The 20,151-nt window shown below is 38.8% G+C and overlaps 1 protein-coding gene across 2 annotated transcripts in view; it reads right to left on the bottom strand.

Moving 5' to 3' along the window:
* Positions 1–20,151, bottom strand: part of TENM3 (teneurin transmembrane protein 3) — a 974,114-nt gene that overhangs the window by 38,027 nt on the left and 915,936 nt on the right. For both annotated transcript variants that reach the window (XM_081021657.1, XM_081021658.1), the window contains 7 exons: positions 15,385–15,601; positions 13,798–13,917; positions 13,268–13,529; positions 9,094–9,361; positions 8,021–8,164; positions 3,993–4,242; positions 3,610–3,630 (listed from right to left, as the gene is read on the bottom strand). In XM_081021657.1, the coding sequence (XP_080877783.1) occupies positions 3,610–3,630; positions 3,993–4,242; positions 8,021–8,164; positions 9,094–9,361; positions 13,268–13,529; positions 13,798–13,917; positions 15,385–15,601 (1,282 nt within the window). The remainder of the gene's footprint in view (positions 1–3,609; positions 3,631–3,992; positions 4,243–8,020; positions 8,165–9,093; positions 9,362–13,267; positions 13,530–13,797; positions 13,918–15,384; positions 15,602–20,151) is intronic.

Here is a 20,151-nt window from a genome sequence, read left to right on the forward strand (position 1 = left end):
TCCAACTTTGGATAAGTTTCAGGGCAATTAGTTTGGTTGTAGAATGATGAACAGTTTAAAATTAAAGCTTAGAACACATAATTTGCAGTATATTGTGGTTGGTTAGATTTTTAACCAATGTACTCCATCACTTATAAAAGGAGGAAGTGAACACACAACACACACACCCCATTTATTATTTGCATGGTGAAAAAGAATGGCCCCAGATAGTATATTAATGTAAGGAAAGTTATCTTTGGAGTTTTATAGATGGAGAAGTTTTAACTTAAATGGTAGAAATGGTCTGTACAGCTTTAGGTAGAGACCTACGTGAATGAATGTCGTATCCTGCTCTCCTGCCAAAAAAACCCCCGCACAATGAAAACACGATGTCAGGGACAAAACTAAACTAGAACCTGTCTCCCTAACATGTTATGTTTCTACGGGGGGAATTTCTGTACAGCAGAGCATTCAATAATCTGGAGACCCACGTGCATCATGAAAAGGTACAGCTCAGGAATTAGTTTACAACCTCAGCCTTGGTTGGGGAAAGATGTCAAATGATCAATGTTCATAGTTATATAACTGCCCTGTAAACAATTCAGAACAAATGCTCAGTAAAGACGGGACATAGTCTAACCACTGTGTAAGCTTTATGCCAGCATATGAGGATGAATGCTGAATGAACAAGTCATCTGATTTGTTTGCCATTAGGATTATTAAATCAATGAAAATGTGTGGATAATTCTAGTGGAGGCTCCTGACAAGTACAACATTTCTAACTTGAGTAGAGAAATCATTTTAGTACAATTTTGAAAATGACACTAGCTGTGCTATTGCCTGCCCCGCACAAGGCAGATGAATCTCTGAAGAATAATCATTAGCATGCTCCATGAGAATCCACGGCACTGAAAATAACCTCAACTCAGGAGACTTCAAAGACTCTGCGCTCTAGAGATCGACAATAATAATCTTGGCTGGCTGTAAAATGGCTGTTTTTGACTAACATGGGATATTCCCTTCTTTCTATTGAAACAAAACCTTTACCTTAATGTAGGCATTACAGGGCATACTTGGTGTAGTAAAGATCCTTCACAGACAGAAAAATATCCAGTCTCTGCTACTGCAGTTGCCTCTGCATCTCTTTATACATCTTTGTATTTCTCTAGGGAATCTCTGTAGCAGTACACTAATCTCAAAGAAGTTGAACTCAACATTAATACACAATTGCCTGCTTCCCTCTAGAAATGTCCTTTGTAGCAGAACCACACTAGTCTATCCAGGAAGTGCAATTCATATAACATTGAACATGCAACTATTTTTGCCTGTAGTTCTCCAAAGGCTAAAGACTTTCCCCACTTCTCCAGAAGAATGATATATGGATCACACAGTCACTTTCCCTATTCCAGTAATAAATAAAAAGTAGTATTTGAGAGTACAAGTGCTGTATAATATAGTTAAATCACAGAAAATGGGTCTTACTTAACATATGTTCTTAATTCCCCAATATGCTTAGCAACAGATGAACAACAGAATGCAGGGAGCCATGTGTAACAACTTTTGAATGCATGTCATATTTTGCATTTGGTATAATATTAAAATGTGAATTTACAAAGTATTCTATCTAATGACTGTTAAAGCATCAGCTGGTTTCAATGGACAGAGGGCACTGGTTGTTGTTGTTTTTTAAAGCAACAATGAACCTTCAGAATGATATGAGAGCAGCTGACAGCTATGCTTATAATTTAAAATAAGGGTGCATATTATATTTAGTCATGGAGAAAATGCTACTTGCCGACACTACACAAAGCAACATATGTGAAACATTAATTCTGAAATATAAAAAACCTTTCACAGTTAAGGAAGAAAACCCACATGAGGCAGTATAACCAGAAGCCCGAGTGAATTTCAACAGAAACCAGACGTAATAAAATGGAGGTCTCTGGGGATTTGTGTAAGAGGGGGAGAAAGACCAAAAATAAAGATGAAGCATGCATGATAATAAGGAGGGTTTCTTAATGTCACCCTGCATTTTGCATGACACATTTAGCAGCTGTGGCACACAGCAGTGATGTAATGCATGTGTCTAGCAAATAATTTCAGACTGAACTCTGCCCACTTCATTCTAGCTAGTGGCAGTCACTGTGATCACAGAAGAGAAAGCAAAGCGTTGTCTGTGCTGTTTTATCACCCTCCTCTTTAAAGATATGTCTAGCCATAATTCAGCATGAATCATCTACAGTTTGCTCTTATGAACATAGGATGTTGCCATGTCATATACCGAGTTAAAGGTAAAGGGACCCCTGACCATTAGGTCCAGTCATGGCCGACTCTGGGGTTGTGGTGCTTATCTCGCTGTATTGGCCGAGGGAGCCGACGTACAGGTCATGTGGCCAGCATGACTAAGCCGCTTCTGGCGAACCAGAGCAGTGCATGGAAACACCATTTACCTTCCCGCCGGAGCGGTACCTATTTATCTACTTGCACTTTGACGTGCTTTCGAACTGCTAGGTTGGCAGGAGCAGGGACCGAGCAACGGGAGCTCACCCCGTCGCGGGGATTCGAACCGCCAACCTTCTGATCGTCAATTCCTAGGCTCTGTGGTTTAACCCACAGCGCCACCCGCATCCCTATACTGAGTTAAAGGTAAAGGGACCCCTGACCATTAGGTCTAGTCGTGGCTGACTCTGGGGTTGCTGCGCTCATCTCACTTTATTGGCCAAGGGAGCCGGCGTACAGCTTCCAGGTCATGTGGCCAGCATGACTAAGCCGCTTCTGGCGAACCAGAGCAGCGCATGGAAACGCCGTTTACCTTCCCGCCAGAGCAGTACCTATTTATCTACTATTTATCTATTTATCTATACTGAGTTAGACCTCGGCTAATGTATTTGTCCGCAGTGACTGATGCTCTCTCTCTGGAATCTGAAATACGAGTCTTCCTTAGCGTTACCTGGAGATGCCAGGGATTGTTCTGCCATTGAGCCACATAGCTGGTTTTGTTCTCTACTGCTAAGTGGCGCAGGCATGTTGCCCACATAACATGCCCATCACTGGATTTCTGTATCACTGGTTATTATAAACCTGGCAGCTGAATGTTTGAATTGACTCCACTGAAACACACAGCATTTCAGGTGATGCAAAGACAAAATGAAAGTTCTATCTGTGGCATTCAGGGCAAGGAGAGAACAAGGAAAAGGAGAGGATGATGGTGAATGAGTGAGGCAGGGATTACATAAGCACATCAAGGAGGAAAAATGGGAGCAATACCTTACAGACAGGCTGGAAACGGAAAACAAAAAGTGATGGGGAGCAAGCAACGTTTTTATTTATTTAGTCATTTCAGACATTCATACCCTATTCTTTAAATGACTTTCCTGGGATGCCTTATGATAAAATATAACTATTTTAACTAGGACGGGGAAAGAATTTGGGTTATGTTGAATAGTAGCAATCTTCCAAACTTACACCTCTCTATGATTTAAGGCAAAAATAGTCACTTTTATAGAGCACTCCTTCCTTATGATCGTAACAATTTTTACAGCACTTCAATCTATTGAATTTATTTGTTCATTCTTTTTTAAAGGAAAGAACACTTTGAACAAAAAGTATGAACATGCTTAAAATGCTTACCTATGTCTAAAATCTTTATTTCTTGGTGGGAAGGCAAGGAAAGGAAGAGTAAAAAAAAACAGTATTAGAAAAAAAAGTTAGATGAAAAGTTGTTAAAAGAGGGAACAGTAAATAGGTAATGATGCTGATAAGGTTGCTGATTGTAATTCCATTCAGTCATTTTTTATCATCTGAATAGCGGAGATATTTTGACAGCTATCTCCATGAGTAAATGGCTTGAGAAAATGTCCCATCTTTCTTCAACCTCATTTTAAAATATTATTTTTAAAGCATTTGCATTTTTATTACAGTGTTCAGGTGTATATGGAAACACGGTATCATAAAATGACTGATTCATCACATAATCTCGAAACCAAATGTTTTAGGAGTAGGTAAAGATATACCTTAGTTCAAGAACACTTGTTACATTTCCAGATGGGAATATCCGTCGAACATAGTTAAAATCCCCTACGTACAGGCTTCCATCAATACCACAAGCTAAGGCAACGGGAGCCAAAAGCTTATTGCCATCTGCTTGACCATTGCAACTTGGGCAAGAAATGCTACGTCGTCGACCATTGCCCATTATACTACTGACAACTGGTGGCTGCTGAGAGATGAACTGATTTTCCCCATTGCCTTTGTAGAGGATTCCTGGAGAAAACACAAATATGGTTTCCTACATCAGTGGAGTATTTTTGTCAGTTACAAATTTTGATCAGAAAATACTAAATACATTTAATATTGCACACTGGGACTGTATTTCAAAGGTGTCAAGATCAAGAGAGAGGACAATGACCACCACGCTGGTTCTCCTGAAATTCAAGAGAAGCTTGTCCATAAGAACTGGAGGCTGCTATCGGGAAGTGGCACTTTAGAAGCCTGTTGCACATGCGGCCATCCATTTCAATCCCACCCACTGAATAAAACTCTTTGTGAAAAAGGATCAAAATATCACTATTCATATTTACAATCAGCTCAGAAGGTAATCAGAGCAACCACAGCAAAAGAAAATAAGTATATAAGATATAAGTATATAAGTTATTATATTTTTAATAACAAACTTCTATGAAAAGTTGGCAAATGCTTAAAAAAAAGGATACATCTGGAAAAGTAGAAATGGGCAGAACTCGTGTTTGCAACAGTTACCTTGGGGCAATGGGGCAATCCAATAGGAGGCAAGGATATACAAATAGGTGCTGTGCATGTGCTTCTCGTGGCTGAGAAGATGAGCTGTTCCTGTGTAACCCTCCACTGGATTGCCATAAGAAATCGCTCTCTGATCTAAATACAGTTCTATGTTCCTTCTCCTTCCTCCCAAGCAGCAACTCATACTATTCAAAACCACTTGACTTGACAATCTCCCAAACTGGATTTTTTGGCTCTGGGAAACATACACAGTACCCATTTGCATGTGCATTTTTCTCAGATGGATTTGGGTGAATGTTAGTTTGGAATGATGCATTCCTGTTCGTTTATTCTGTACTGTTAGAATAAATTGCTTACATATGTCCTGTTACGCATCACACACCAACAACATTATACCAGTAAACTATTATTGTAAATAAGTTTTCTGACAGCCTCAATTTCCCATTGTCAAATGGTCTTATTTTACGCAAAAGAATAAGTTGTCTTTGCTAGCAGAGCCCGGCTCTATAATGTATCTGCAGTTCTGTACTCATATGTCAAACACAACAAAAATGTTTGGGCAAGAATCATTAGGAAAAGAAGAAGCATTTCTCCAGCATCACTTTTATGGCCTTCACAGGAAATGTGGGGAAGCAATATATGTGCCTAATATTAGGCTTTCACAGTTACAACTATATTTTGTTAAAACATTACCACTATCCTCATTATTATCCTGATCAATGATTCAGTCAAGGTCTGCTGTGAGAACTGTCTGCTATTACTGTTACACTTATTCCACAGTAAATCTCAATGTGTTATAATCCATGCAAACCACATGTCACTTTGTACTGTATAGTAATACTTGCTTTATTGATCAAGTGTACAATATTTCAAAGATAACAGTACTAATGAATTTATTTTTGTCCCACAATAACTGTTAAAATACATTTAGGAAGTTCTATGACAGCTTTCTCCACCCTAAGGCTACTTTTAAGTTGAATTTCAATGGGTAAATATTTTCCATAAACAGAACATGTTCCTTGGGCTGTTCCAATTACTTTTCTAATGCCATGCAATCCGAGAGAGGTATACCAGAGGACGGACAACATTATGAAATAAGAGGAAATGAAAATGGCTTATGAAATATAAAAGAAAAGCCATGTAAATGAGGCTGCATCATAACAGCACATGGATTACATTTCCCCAAGAAAAGTTGGAACGAGAATGCACTAATGGAATCTGAAATCCCCTTCCTATGATCACATCATTTATGACAATCAGGAAACCATAATTTTGCTGAAATAGCTGAGTTGTATAATTTTCATCAGAGGTATCATACAAGTCAGCACTCAGCACTATGGTACCTGATTTATTCTGTCATTACTTTGAAAAATTGCCCTTTCGCATCTCTCTTCTATTACCACAGGGGGAAAGATGAACATTAGAATATTTATTGCAGTGATTCAGGGTGTCCGTATAAACACCTGTCACTGTCTTTGCTCCCTTGTGAATAAATTTCCCCAGCTCATCCACCCTGTCATTACAACTAGCCACTTCATTTATTCAATTAGACAGGCATCACTTTGAAAAGTCATTACTTGTCAAACAGTCTCCTGAGCATAAATTTAGGAGCATAGCTGACTCACCTTATGATCAGAAACTACTGAACAACAAAATGAGGAAAATGAATGTACACGTAATTATCTCAGTGCTTACTTGCTTTGTGCCAGTTCCCATGATAAGTTGAATTGGCATTCAATGGCAGTACACTTATTAACCCTTGCCTCCCAGTGAAATGTACCATATTCACATGAAAAGAAGTCTCTCTGTAACTAATCCCATAATAGCTAGAATTACATACCAAGAAACATGATCTTGTTAACTAGTCCTTAGACATCATTTCAGTGTCCTTTGGCTTCCATAACATTCTGCATCCTGGCCTCCTCCTTTCTAAGATAGGTCTTTGCCTAGCTTAAATCTGAGATCATTTCTTTCCTTCCATTACATAACTTCCAGTCAACATGAGTGTCATTAGTCACCTTTACTAAGCACCTGTGTGTCATTGCCGCCTGCAGTTAAATGGCAGGCACATTTCACTCTAAAACTGGCAGCGTTCCAATGACAGGAGAAATATTTCCTCCATGCAACTTGTAATGTGTTTCATAATATGGAAGGAAATATACATGTTGCTATATTGCAGTTGTAGCTGGAGTCATACTGCTATGGAAGTCCCAATATATTTAAGCATAAACTGTTTGAATGAAGAAGCTTCATGGGGCATCAAGCAAACTGTTTAAATGAAACAATAAAGCTGTCCAGTAAATCAGACATATTTACTTGGAAGCCACAAGTGAAAAGGGAGCTTGTGCCTGAGTAAGTGTACTTAGGATCACAGTTTAGCTGCTAAACAACAACAACAACATCATTAGTGATGGCAAAGAAGAAGAAAAAGGTTGGATAAAGCAGGTCAAGCAGAGAACTATGGGAAGGAAACATGGGTTTTCCTTTTCCTTTTTCTGAAACATGGATTTTTATCAGAGATTAAGGGAGGGGGGGAAATGAAGTAAATACCAGAGATTTAAAAGAAGTAAAAGAATAAAAGAATAGTTGGAATTAAAGAATAAAGATATGTAAAAATGAGTAAAGGAAAGTTAATGAAGCAAGGAAGAAGCACTGGAAATGGAAGGAAAATGGATGAAGTTTTTGGAAGAGAGCCTCAGGTACACAGCAGAATTCAGAAGGGGGGGGGGGACTTAATGACAGGTGCTAGCGCCATATCTTTTTATTCTTTTTAGCTCTGAATGGAATTGGTATTGGAGACAAGTAGGAATGGTGCATATTTCCTCCATACCAGTGCCAATTCTGTTGTGAACTAAAAACTTCCCCCTCTCCCAATAACATATTTGTATAAAATACATTTCCCCACCAAATATTCAAATTGACAATGAGAGGCTTAGGAAACACTTATTTATTTGCATAGAAATACAGGAGTAATCATGCTAGTGAGGCAATAGAGGAGCAATAATGCTAGCTGTACTTGACACAGTTCCATGGAAACACATCTGGTGGGGGGAGACTAGGCACAGCATAATGTTTTTACGTAGTATGAAGAAGAAAACATTTCCTGGTGTTGGCAAGGACTGAAGCTATGCTTATAAATTCGACATTAATTCAAATTAAAGAATAATTCTAGGATAGTCATGAATGTGTATTACTCATAACTTTTGTGAGACAGACAATGAATTAATTACATAGTCAGTATGAGTCCAGAAAAAAAGAGTATTAAAATAAAATTGAGACTTGCCATTCTGAACATCTAGGACGTGGTGCTTATCTAGGGTCCAGCCCCCCATGTTGGAGGCATCCAATTCATAGCCTTGTAAAATAGCTGTCCGTTTTTCCCACAGTGTTAGATCCAAACAAGATTCATATTCATAACCTACAGATACTGGAATTAAAAAGAAAAATATTTATTATTATTATTTTAAAACTACCCTTCCTCTCTAGATACCTGAAGACAGGTTCTAAGTACTTTCACTGAACAGGGCTTCCAATTACAGGGAGGTTTTTTGGCATGTTAACACAACACACTTAGTATATCAGTTTTTCCTCTGGGTTAGTGTTAGATACAATCTGGAAAATATATATTCATAATTTTCAACAAATCTTTTGCAGGGATAGAGGTGACACACCTGTATAGCCTGCTTGGCTAGAATTAGTTCAGGAGTCCCGTGCACTGTGTCAACCCTAGCAATTATTCAGGGAGCAAATTTTAATCTGTGACTGAAGTTTCAGTCAATTAATTATACTGACTGATTAAAGCTTGAAGCTCTATATACACATGATATATTGATGCTCCCTTGAAATAATTTAAAGCCTTGAGTTGTTGAAAAACATCAGATGTTTAATAGCAATTTAAGGCAATTAAAATCATTTTGTTTTTTGAAAGCACCACAGGCAGTCCAAGACTTTGTCTGCGAAAATGATGGTGCAACTATTTTCCCCATCTTAGTCTGTCTCAGACCTGATCAACACAGTCCTCACAATTTGTTACTTCCAGGTACTAGTTTGGTTAGATGTGATAATTACAAACGAAGTGTAATTCCTTTGTGATTTTACAGTTCCATTCTTTTTATAAAAATGAAAAAATATGTCTATACCACATTTCAACTCTAAGAAGAGCCCTCAAGTCAGCTTACAACAATTTACTGGTAATAGTAAGCTGTTGTAACAGTAATTGTTAACAATTAAAAGTTTACATTCATTCTACACAACATGCTGAACTTCTCATATATCTTTATTATTAAATATTATTCTATGTTTTCTAGATAATGCAAACAAGCAAACAAAACCTATAACAACACAAATAAGACCTACCAACAGCTTCAGATAAACCATAGACCTTTTGGTTATACGCATCAGTTTTATCCCATATGAATGTGTAAGCCAAATTTGGGGATGCAGGGAACCATTTTTGGAAAAGTCTTCCCACCACTGCCACCATGAGATGAACCTTCATTAAGTTAAATGGTATCACTGACTGCGTCATGGTGATCTTAAGAACGGATTTATACCCTGCAGCTCTGGAGCTTAAATAAGACAATTTCAAATCAGTTCCTGGGACTGTGGTCTCCTCATGTAGTACCTAAAAAAAAAAAAAAAGAGGAAAATGACAAATTAATCTCAACTAGCAAGAATTTTACTGCATGTGATTGATTAGAAACTATCAGAAATACGTTTTCTGTAGAAAGATACAATTGTTTAAACAATCATTGGGCTGACTACCTAAACTTCTGAAGCAAGATGTGATGATTTTTTTAGGATGAAAGTTTTTACAACCTTATTTCCTACAGCAATTGCTGCATCAATGGTACCTAGAAAATAACTGTCACACACATATATATATACACACATGTGTACAAAATACTGTGATCTGAGTTCTGTAAAAGACAATGGTTTAGGAAGGAATGGTCTGTATGCCTCCCCTCCTTCATGAGCTGGCTTGGTGCTGTGATCTTTGTGTGTTTAAACCAGAAATTTAAACCAAGATTTCATCCTGCTCTGAAATTCTAGTTGGTAAATCCAGCAGGATTGAAGCACTGCAGCCATCACAGGACAGGCATGAACACATGCCCTTCTGCTTTGAAGTCCTTTTTATTTTGGAACCTTTCTATCTGGGAAATTTGCCTCTTACGGTCCAATCAAACTTATTTCCTGTCTTGCCATGGTTCCTTTAAAAAAGTCACACAAAACCTCCCTGAAATATATCCCTCATCAACTGGCTGCTGATGTGGGTGAAGAGGAAATGGATGTGAGGGCATTTATTGCCAATGTTGAAGCCCTCAAGAAACAGGCTGGGAAAGGAGATGGGGGAAGGTCATACACCTTTGGACATGCAGGCTGAGAGCTGTATGAGTCTCTTTCTACCTGGGTTGAGGCTCTGGTGAGCAGGATGACCGTATATCCTGAAAAACCCCTGGAAGAGCTGCCCTTTCAGGTGAGAGGGAAATGGCACTCAGCCTTCACAGCAGCTGCTTTTGCAGTCTGATGAACCCTTCTAACATCATCTGTGTAGTCTGGGGCCTCTCAGCCTAGGATGGTACAGCAAGAGGATGTGCATGGAGACGTACCCCTGGGAAAGTGGAGTGGCACCTCACTTCTTTTACAGAGATGAGCTGCTCCTCTTTAAAGTCTAAACATAACCCTCTCTGATTTTCCTGCTTCTACTTACTATATTTCACAATTTAGTTCTAATTACTAAAATGATTTTGTTGTGTGGCATTTCAAAATATTGCCTTCAGAATATTTACATTGGCAATTTTTCAAAGAAGATGTTTAAAACAGAAATTTTCTTTCCTTTCTTTCTCAAGCTAGACGGCTGCCTTAGGGAAAGCTTCCTCATGCATTCTGATCAATATTCAACCCTTTCTCATATCAGGAGAGCACAATGATTCAATCTTCTTTTTAGAGCCTTTCTTGCCTAGAAAAGTGTGTGGGTGATAGTTAGACAAGATGGGTTTCTGTCTTCCATGGATTAAGGTAGTCAATCATCTTTATTTCATTCAAGACTTCCAACTAGATTTTTTTCTTAACCACACCACTAAAGCTTTAGCTGTAAAGCCACCAAACAGCTCCATTAAGATGAGAAGATTTCTAAAAAGACAACGATAAATCTCATATCACTAAAATATGGTGCCTCTGAAACACATAAAGCTCAATTCTCAGGATGTTGGCCACCAACTCAAAAAGCTGCCTCAAAGTTAGCCTAACCCAAGCTTCCAGGTAGGAACCATCAAGGAAAGTGCTGCAATGTTCAGCAGCATCCCAGTTTAGGAGGTGCTGCGGACTAACTGGTTCTGCAAGTGTATGTTGATGCCATACAGGCAATTTGCAGGGCAATGCAACAGCCACCATGGCCCAAGTTTGGAGAGAAGCATCTCCCTTTGCAAGATCTCAGGGCACACCACACTTCATGTGGCTCCATGAGCTCTCATGAGGGGGTTACGGTGGCAGGAATCATGAAGAAGTCCTGCCTCACTGGTTAACAGCATAGGCAGTTTTCAATGCAAGTTTCACTCAAAGTAAACCCACTGAAATTAATGGCACTAACTAAGCTATGTTCATTAATTTAAAACTGAGCAAAACTGAGTTGAATACCCACGTTTACCAGGCAAGAGCCTCCCTTCTCCCCAACAGAATCCTGCAATTGTGGGTTAGGTCTTGAAAACTGCAAGTGGAAGGAAGCTCCTCCCCCTGAAAAAAAAACCTCTCTGGGGAGTGGGAGGGACCCCTTTCAATAGCATGGCATGGGGTGTGGGTGGCAAGTACTGTCACCTGATCTTGGATGGGGCAACTGCCCAGGCTCCACTGCACACTGTTCAAGAAAATGAGCCCAAGCTTCATTCTGGTGTTTCACTTTTTCCTTTGTCTAGCTGGGAGCAATGAACAACAAACTTTAGTTTTAGTGTGATGTCTGAACCAGTGCTTATGGTTTGTTTCTCCCAAACAACCATGTTTAGGAAGCCAACAGCAAACTTTGGCTTCACGTGGTAATTTGTTTGGACAGAAACAAATCATGAGTGTTGATTAAGATATCAAACTAAGTCAATGATTGTCTACATTACGATTTGAACAAATCATACACCTTGGCTTAATGTTATCTGTGATTGCTGTTCTTTTCTGCCACCAGACTGTCCTGGCAAACAGTAAAGTGTTAATAAAGCTATGAATCCATAACTAGAGTAGCAGACTGGTATGCTATGAAAATGATGCAGAATGTTGCCAACTTATTTTACTACTGTAGCTGATTCTAGTGAAGGAAAACCAAATGGAAATATACTTATTTGTTTTGTTTTTCAAGTTATCACTTACACATACTTTATATGTCTTGCTTGATAATTTCTTTGAAAAATTACACTGTTCACTTCCAAGAAAGCCTGGAACTGTATTGATTTATTGTGACTAATGGTTTTTGTGAGAGATGAGGATATTCAATATTATGTATTGTGCATCTGAGCTTAACATTAAGCCCTTGGGAATTATATATATGCGTCACTTCTACAACAGAAGGTAAGAATCCTGTGAGTGCACAGAGTTTGGAGAAAGCTCCCCTATAATTTATGTTTTCCTGCAAAAATACATATCAGATATGTATTAGCAACAGTGCTAATGTACCCACACATCATAATAAAGCTATTCATATTAGTACAGTTTAAATAAAATCAAGGTGTGCAAGTTTACTTTTTTCTTAAAATAATCCTTTCTTTCAAAGCACTTTACAGAGAGGCTTGTAAATTATTAATTTTAATTGTTTATAGACTTGAGTTTAGAAATTTCATCAGCTACTGCCAAAAATCAAAGCTATGTTGCCACGGGTAGTATTTTGAAACTAACTTTTGATCTCATCTGCAGTAACCAAAGGCAGTGGCATAACAGTGACAGATAAAACTGGCTCCTGCTTAATTATTCTGTGTTTTCCTTTAGGCTTTCAGTCCACATCAACGAATGATTATGTTTCATCCCCTTCCACCTTACGATGCTAATGGAGTAGGGCATTATGAGTCTAAAACACAAGTTTTATAGCAGAATGTTTTGAGTTGCTTAAATAATATTACATAGCAGTCCTTAATTTCAAAATAAAAACAACTCTTCATTTTGAAACATGCTATAGGTCACACCATGTATTTCAATATGCTGATAACCTTGTAATTCCTAGATCCTTCCCAATGTCTATTTCATTGCAGCCCATATATTCCTAAGCAGTAACACATTTCCTTAAATTTTAACTTGCTTTCAGATGCCACATTTAGCTTCCATGGCAAACACTGTGGAGGCAGTCATCACCACAAGGGACAGATTAACTATTGCCATTAACATATGTTAAGGGGGGGGGAGACAAAGCAACCTGGAAAGGGTAGGAATCAGAGTGGCAGCAGTGGAGTTGACAAGGCACTGAATGTGGGGGCCCTAGAAGGAACCTTGCCCCCAGCCCCCCTTACTTAGAAAGGGTCCTGATTCTCACAAATATATTTGTACTTAAGATGTATTGTACCTGCGTCTCAGGAATAATAGGACTGTCCTCAGGGGAAATCCTAAACAAGGTAGAAAGAGGTGATGATACAATGACAGGATTTGGTCTCACAAATCCACTCAGATCGCAGCTGGGAATGTCATTCTCCTCCTTCTTCATGACCAGGGTGTCCATGACATAGAAGACGTTCCATGGAATCCAAACTGTGTGGTATTGAGTAAGGAATGGTGACCGTTCGAACACTAGGGTTAAAGATGCGCCTCCATTTGCCACCAAGTCAAACCTAATGTAAATCAGATTATTATTGTGTAAAATGCCTTAAACTTACATCTTGCTCACAGACATATATACAATTTAAATTTGAAGATTCTGATTTCTTAAGTTTGTCAGAAGAAGCAGTAGCCCTTTTCTCGTGTGTGTGTGTGTGTGTGTGTAGACATAAACACACACACACACACACACACACACACACATCTCAAAACAACTTTTGATGAAATAAGACAAGTTAATTTTCTGTACTGCTATCTCAACATATGTGACATGAAACTTACATTCCATCTTGGCGAGTGATGGTGTACCCATAATCTGGATAATGTAAAAACGACACATTAACTCCAATGAGTGGTGTTCCATCTGCTGTCAATACTTGGCCCCTTATAACAGATGCAAGGCTGTAGGGAAAGGTACAAAATTACAGCATTTAATATTTTCTCAAACAAGCACTACCATGCCAATGTACCAAAGCATAAACATCCTGTTAGTTCACAACATTGTATACTGTGCAGCCACTGCCTTATTTCAAAACTCATATGGATCTATAGTGTCTCTGAGATAGTTTCAGTGTACACCTAATTACTTACAGTGTGAATATGACAAACACTTGCACCATCCAAATGCAGTGGTAACTGATTGGTTTGTTGTCACATGTACACTCAGCAGCAGATCCAGGTTTGGATCTGTGTTCACATGTGAAAATATTATCTGCTTATACAGTAAAATCCTGGGCATGTTTATTTAGAATTCCCACTGAATTCAATGTGGCTTACTTCCTAGTAATGGTATTCGGAACTGAACTGCTGCATCTTGCTTGCTAAGTCTGCAAACTTGAGCACACTCACTTGGTGGTAGGTTTCATTGGGATCAAAATAACTTACTTCTAAGCCAATGGCTGAAATCTGATAAATATAAGGAGCACCCTCAGTATGAAGCAGGATTTTTATTTTCTTTTGTTTTTTCAAACAAAAGCGTCCTGCGCTGCACTGTAAGAATCTTTTTAAGTTCCATGAATTTTAAAAGCCGTTTATGATATGCTACAGTAGGAGGGAACTGCTGTTTGGATAGACCCCTACTACCGCGAACAATCTCTTGACTGCATATAAAGGGGCTCTCTGGATCACAACCAAAGCATTTTGGATCAGTGTGCAAAATTAATAAATTAGCAATGGTGTTTTAAAATTATAAACTCAAGGCTTTCCTTCTAAACAGCCTATCTTTTTGCACTTCCCTACGGAAAAGTGTTTTGCCAATTAATTTTTAGGCAATCTGTAAACCTGCGGGGGCTGCAAAGCACAGAATTTAAAGGAGTAATAAGGAACATTTGTGTTACAACTTTTAATCAACCGCTGTGCTCAACTACATTAATGCAGCTAAATTACTGCAGACACAGGAGTTCCAGAGTAAATCATCTACTTTCACTCAGTAAGGCACAGGACACCTGCTTTCAGTTACTAGCTTATTTTCAGGTATATAACCACTCTGCAAAGCACCAGGCAGGCAGCTTCTGCAATCATACTGTCATGCAGTTAACAGTTCTATTACATTAATTCATAATTTATATTATTTACTGAGCTCAGCTTTAAAAGTGCATCACTGCCTTCCCTTCTGAGGCGTTTTCATCACTTTGATATACTTCCAACTGTGCTAACCCAAATCAGCTGGGTCAATGAAGATTTATATAATCCTTAATGGAGTGCCCTGTTAGAACTTAGACAGTACACAGTATAAAAAGCTATGTTAAAGCAGTATCACTGTCTGTCTGAAGTTTTGTACAAAATCAGCCATGCAGAGTCCCAAATTTTGTACTTTTCCAACTATCCTTGAAACAAAGTCTAGCAAAAGGAATAACAGAAAACCCTCACCTTTTATTGAAAGGGCTTTCCCCAGGAATGACATGGGAGCTGTCCGGTCCTATAAGAAAACTTATCCGATCGTAAAAGGATTTGGCAGCTTGCTGAGATGGTGACTGCTGGCTTTGGCTAATGATATCTTGTGGGTCCGGCAGTCCACGGCAGTAGGGCTGGTTTTGGCAGGAACTCTGCAAACAGCAGTCAGGATCCATGCAGTCAATTAATCCATCTACAGACAAAAAAGTTAGAAGAAAAGGAGCAATACTTCCTATTCATTTCCCCTAATGAGCAATTAAAGACAACAATCACATTCAGCAGTTTTCACAGTGTAAATAATAAGCAAAGATATTAGAAGTTTAGAAGTTATTTCAGGCCTTTCAGAGGAATAAAGGACAGATATTGTGCTAAGTAATAATCTGAAAGCAATGAAGAAGAGGGTCCATGTTGCAAATGTGGCATATATAAATTTGCATATTAAAGAAACTCGAGACAAAATAAAAAGAGAAATAGCACACACACACAACAGAACTGGATGAATATCTAAAAAGTGCATACAAAAAGACAGTTATTATAAATATAATGCAAACATCACAACTGCATAACCACACCAGGGAAAGGCTGAAAACCAGTTTACTTTCCAAGTTAACATGTCAACTGTCAGAATCCTGCCTTTCAGGATCCTAAAGCTATAAATCTGTGGCTCCTGTTGTAGTGGTAAGACTATGCATCATAGCTGCACCAAAGTAGATGAGAAGACGCCACGCTGAATTTTGCAGGTTTATGTATGTGAACTGTTCCCAATCATATAAACAAGTGTGTGGGTGAGTTGCTCTTTCTGGAAACAGTCTGCTCAAAGACAGCCCTGAGGATATTTTTTGGTTTGTTATTTTAAGGGCATGTCACTGGAATAGCCACTATACAAAAGCAGTTGTGTGTGTGTTCATGCGCATATATATATGAACCCTCCCTGAACTAAGCGTTAGGGCCAACAACACCTCATGCATCCAGTGGAGATTCACAATGATGCCAACAGCTTACAAGTGATTATTTCCCCAGCTGCAATTCCCCCAAGAGGAAAATCTGAACCTTGATGTGATGCGGGAAGAAATATGCATGCTCAGAATATGAAAAGAATTAGCTGCCCTTGTTACTGCTGGTTCAAATTTAGAACCCTCAAAGTTACTAAAAAGGTCTCTGAGAATAGCTGAAAGGTGCAAGATAGAGTAACTCTGTTGAAACTAAGCAAAGTCTAGACAGTGCCTTAAAGGGATAGTGCCTAGGAACCCTAGGCATGTTATTCTAGGTAAGTTGGGAGACAATAAAGCATACTCCCCCTCTTCATCATATCACATGGTGAGAGAGAAAGACCACAACTCCCACCATTGGCCAAGTTGTCTGGAGTTGAGCCCTAAAACATCTGGAGGGCAACACATTCAATACTATCTTTCTGACTAGCAGTGGCTGTTGAGGGTTTCAGACAGAGGCTTTCCTCAACACTACCTAGTATATGTGCTGGACTGTTGCCTTGCCTCGGTAATGGACTGGATGAGAGCCAACAAACTGAAGCTTAATCCAGATAAAACTGAGACACTGTTAGTGAGCAGTTCCCTGGACCAGATGGATAGTAGGTGGCCTGTTCTTGACAGGGCTTACACTGCCTCTGAAGGAGCAGGATGTAGCTTGGGATGTTTCTGGGTCCTTTGCTTAGTGATGCGTTAGTACAATGCAAACAAGTTCCAAAAGCCACAATGAAATTCAGATTTCATGCAGATGTTGGCACAGCAACAAAGTATCCACAAATTTTTGTGAATTGATACTGAGTACTGTTGCAATTTGAGCAGTTCAAAGTATACCAGATTTCAAATCACTGCAGAATTTCATTTCAATGCCAGCACAGATATAGCTAACACACATATTGCTGATTTATAAATATTAAATAATTTCCAAGGGGCCTTTAAAGTAGCTTTTATGTGAGGTTATTTGGTTTTCTAGAAAGAGAAGCAGGTAACTGCAGCTTGGCTGCTTCTTGGAGCATATTTAAAGCATTTGAGCTGCAAGTCAGCTTTAAATATTTAAGAACATTTATGAAGATGGATTCTTTTTCCTTTAGAAGAAAGGCTACATTGCTACAAGCAGAGGTAATTTCAGCTGCTCTTTCAGCTGAAAATATATATATATGAGAACACAATATATGTTCAGCAAATTGAATCTTAATGCAAATCAGTTAATGATGAATACCAGCTTATATAACATAACATAGTGAATACAAACCTGCGTATTTCACACATGTGCACAACGTATTTAAATACAGAGGTGATTCCCCATTTACGTGGGGATTAGATTCCAAACCCCCTCGCAAGTCAATGAAATCACATAAAATGGGGAATACCATGGAGAGTCCTAGTAGCTTACGAGGAGACACACCCCAGAGCCCGAAGAGGATGTGTGGGGCAGCACAGCAGCCATTTCCCTGTGCATCAGCTGAGCAAGCCCCGCTGCCCCTCTGGCTCTCATTGAGACCCTCCCCAGAGCCCAGAGGACATCCTCTTCAGGCTCTGGTGAGGGTCTCCTTGTTAGCCAGAGGCTTGTGGAGGCTGCTCAGCTAATACACGGAAAAGCTTCCCAGTGCATCAGCTGAGCAGCTCAATGAAGTGCCTGCTACCCTTCCAGCTCACGTGACCAGCTCAGCTGATGTGCAGGGAAGACGCTTCCCCATGCGTCAGCTGTGCATGCTCTGCTGCCCCTCAGCTCCTTTTATTATTTCCTACCAGTCTGCTTATTTCTCATTCTCAAATGATCTTTTTTCTGTTCTACATTTTCCTATCTATCATCTTCTAAAAATGATACAACCTGCTTCTCAGTGCACTGAAAAATGAAAGAAAATATGAAATTGACCTGAAATCGGTAAAAAAAAATTTTTTTTCCTTCTGTGTCCTATATTTCTCTTATCTTGTGTGTCTATCTCCTTGTCTTGGTAGCAATTCTTTTGAGACAAGTTCTATTTATCACTCAATATCTATACATCACTTAGCACAATAACCTTACTGCTTTGTTAGTTTTTAGCCACCACTAAATTAAATGCCATTGAGGGAAACATGATTAATTAGCTAGATCTTAAACTTTACACTGTGACCACAATCCAAAGAGATTAGTAGTATGTGCACAAAATAGCACACATGCGTCTATCCTCCTCCTTCAATTTCCTTTTCATCATATCCCCAAATTACCTTTACAACAACTACAAATTATTGCTAATTATGTATTTATTTACACACATCAGAATGTGTGCTTTGGCTCAGCATTCATAACTCATTTGCCATCTTTCTGGGCTACTTCATTTGTTAAACTACATGAACATCTAGTGACAGAAGGATAACACACTATCTTCTTCCAGAAAAATATGTATGGAGTCCAGAATGTAAACACTTCTGGTGACTTTGCCAACATGCATATTTTCTGCTTAGAAAACATTATCTGCTTTCCTGTAAGTACACATCTTTAGATACAGGTGAGGTTGCCATGTATGTCTTGCAAATGCTGTTTGAGAAATGATGCTTGTTCTTCTCAAAGTATTTTGAAATTTTACAAATATTAACCTATTGACACATTTTGTGTTGTCTGTCACTAATTAAGTTAAAATGTATGTATGATTTTCTTTAAAATGTATTCTCTTAAAAATAACAGAGTAATAGAAAAATGCCTTATAAATTTGGGCTTAAACCAATTTATGTTAGAATCAGTATCCGGTACATTAATTGTTAAAAGCTCTATATTGGCAATTAGTGCTTTTGGGGGCTTTGCTCTGTTTGCTCTATGTTGTCCTGCAGGCAATATTTAGCACAGTTGCCATAGAGGAATGCTCAAATTTAGTCATTCATCTTTGTTACTTTATAAATAGCAAATGTACATCTGGCATGTAGACTGCAGGTCATAAAACTGTTTGAGATTGACATCTTCTGAACTAATCAGCTGGAAATGAATTTTTACAAGCCTCCCCACTCACATCAATCAGGAAAAGAATCTCATTTTCACCAGTCAAGATACAGGGACACACTGTTTGTTATTTTTCTATGAAGTTTATCAGCTACTTGCCCAAGCGAGTGACGGATGGTTATGAATCTGGCTCCTTCTAACTTGCAAAAACATTTTTCATTCTCTCTCTCTCTCTCTCTCTCTGTATTTATACAGCTAGTGCATTTTAGAAGAAGAAGAGTTTGGATTTGATATCCCGCCTTTCACTCCCTTTAAGGAGTCTCAAAGCGGCTAACATTCTCCTTTCCCTTCCTCCCCCACAACAAACACTCTGTGAGGTGAGTGGGGCTGAGAGACTTCAAAGAAGTGTGACTGGCCCAAAGTCACCCAGCAGCTGCATGTGGAGGAGCGGGGACACGAACCCGGTTCCCCAGATTACGAGTCCACCACTCTTAACCACTACACCACACTGGCTCTATTTTACCAAGTATTCTATTGCCCCATGTGTAAAATAACAAAGGCGAAGTCCCTTTACCAAATAATCAGTCTATTGTAGTTGGGACCAAAAACTGCACCTGTCTCTTATGGTTCAACAACAACAACAACAATCTTTGTTTGAATTAAGAAAGAAAATCACAGAATGTTCAAGTCCACTAAATTATCATTATAGTACTAGATGATAGACTTGCATTTAGAATATCTTAACCCATAGGGCTAAATCCAAACTGTCAACAAAAATCTAAACTATGGGCTTTTATAAAAATTCTAATTATACCAGTTTGCTCCCATATAAACACATGGTTCATC

This window comes from Podarcis pityusensis, assembly GCF_964106645.2.
Source record: "Podarcis pityusensis genome assembly, chromosome: 9".
Classification (NCBI taxonomy): domain Eukaryota; kingdom Metazoa; phylum Chordata; class Lepidosauria; order Squamata; family Lacertidae; genus Podarcis; species Podarcis pityusensis.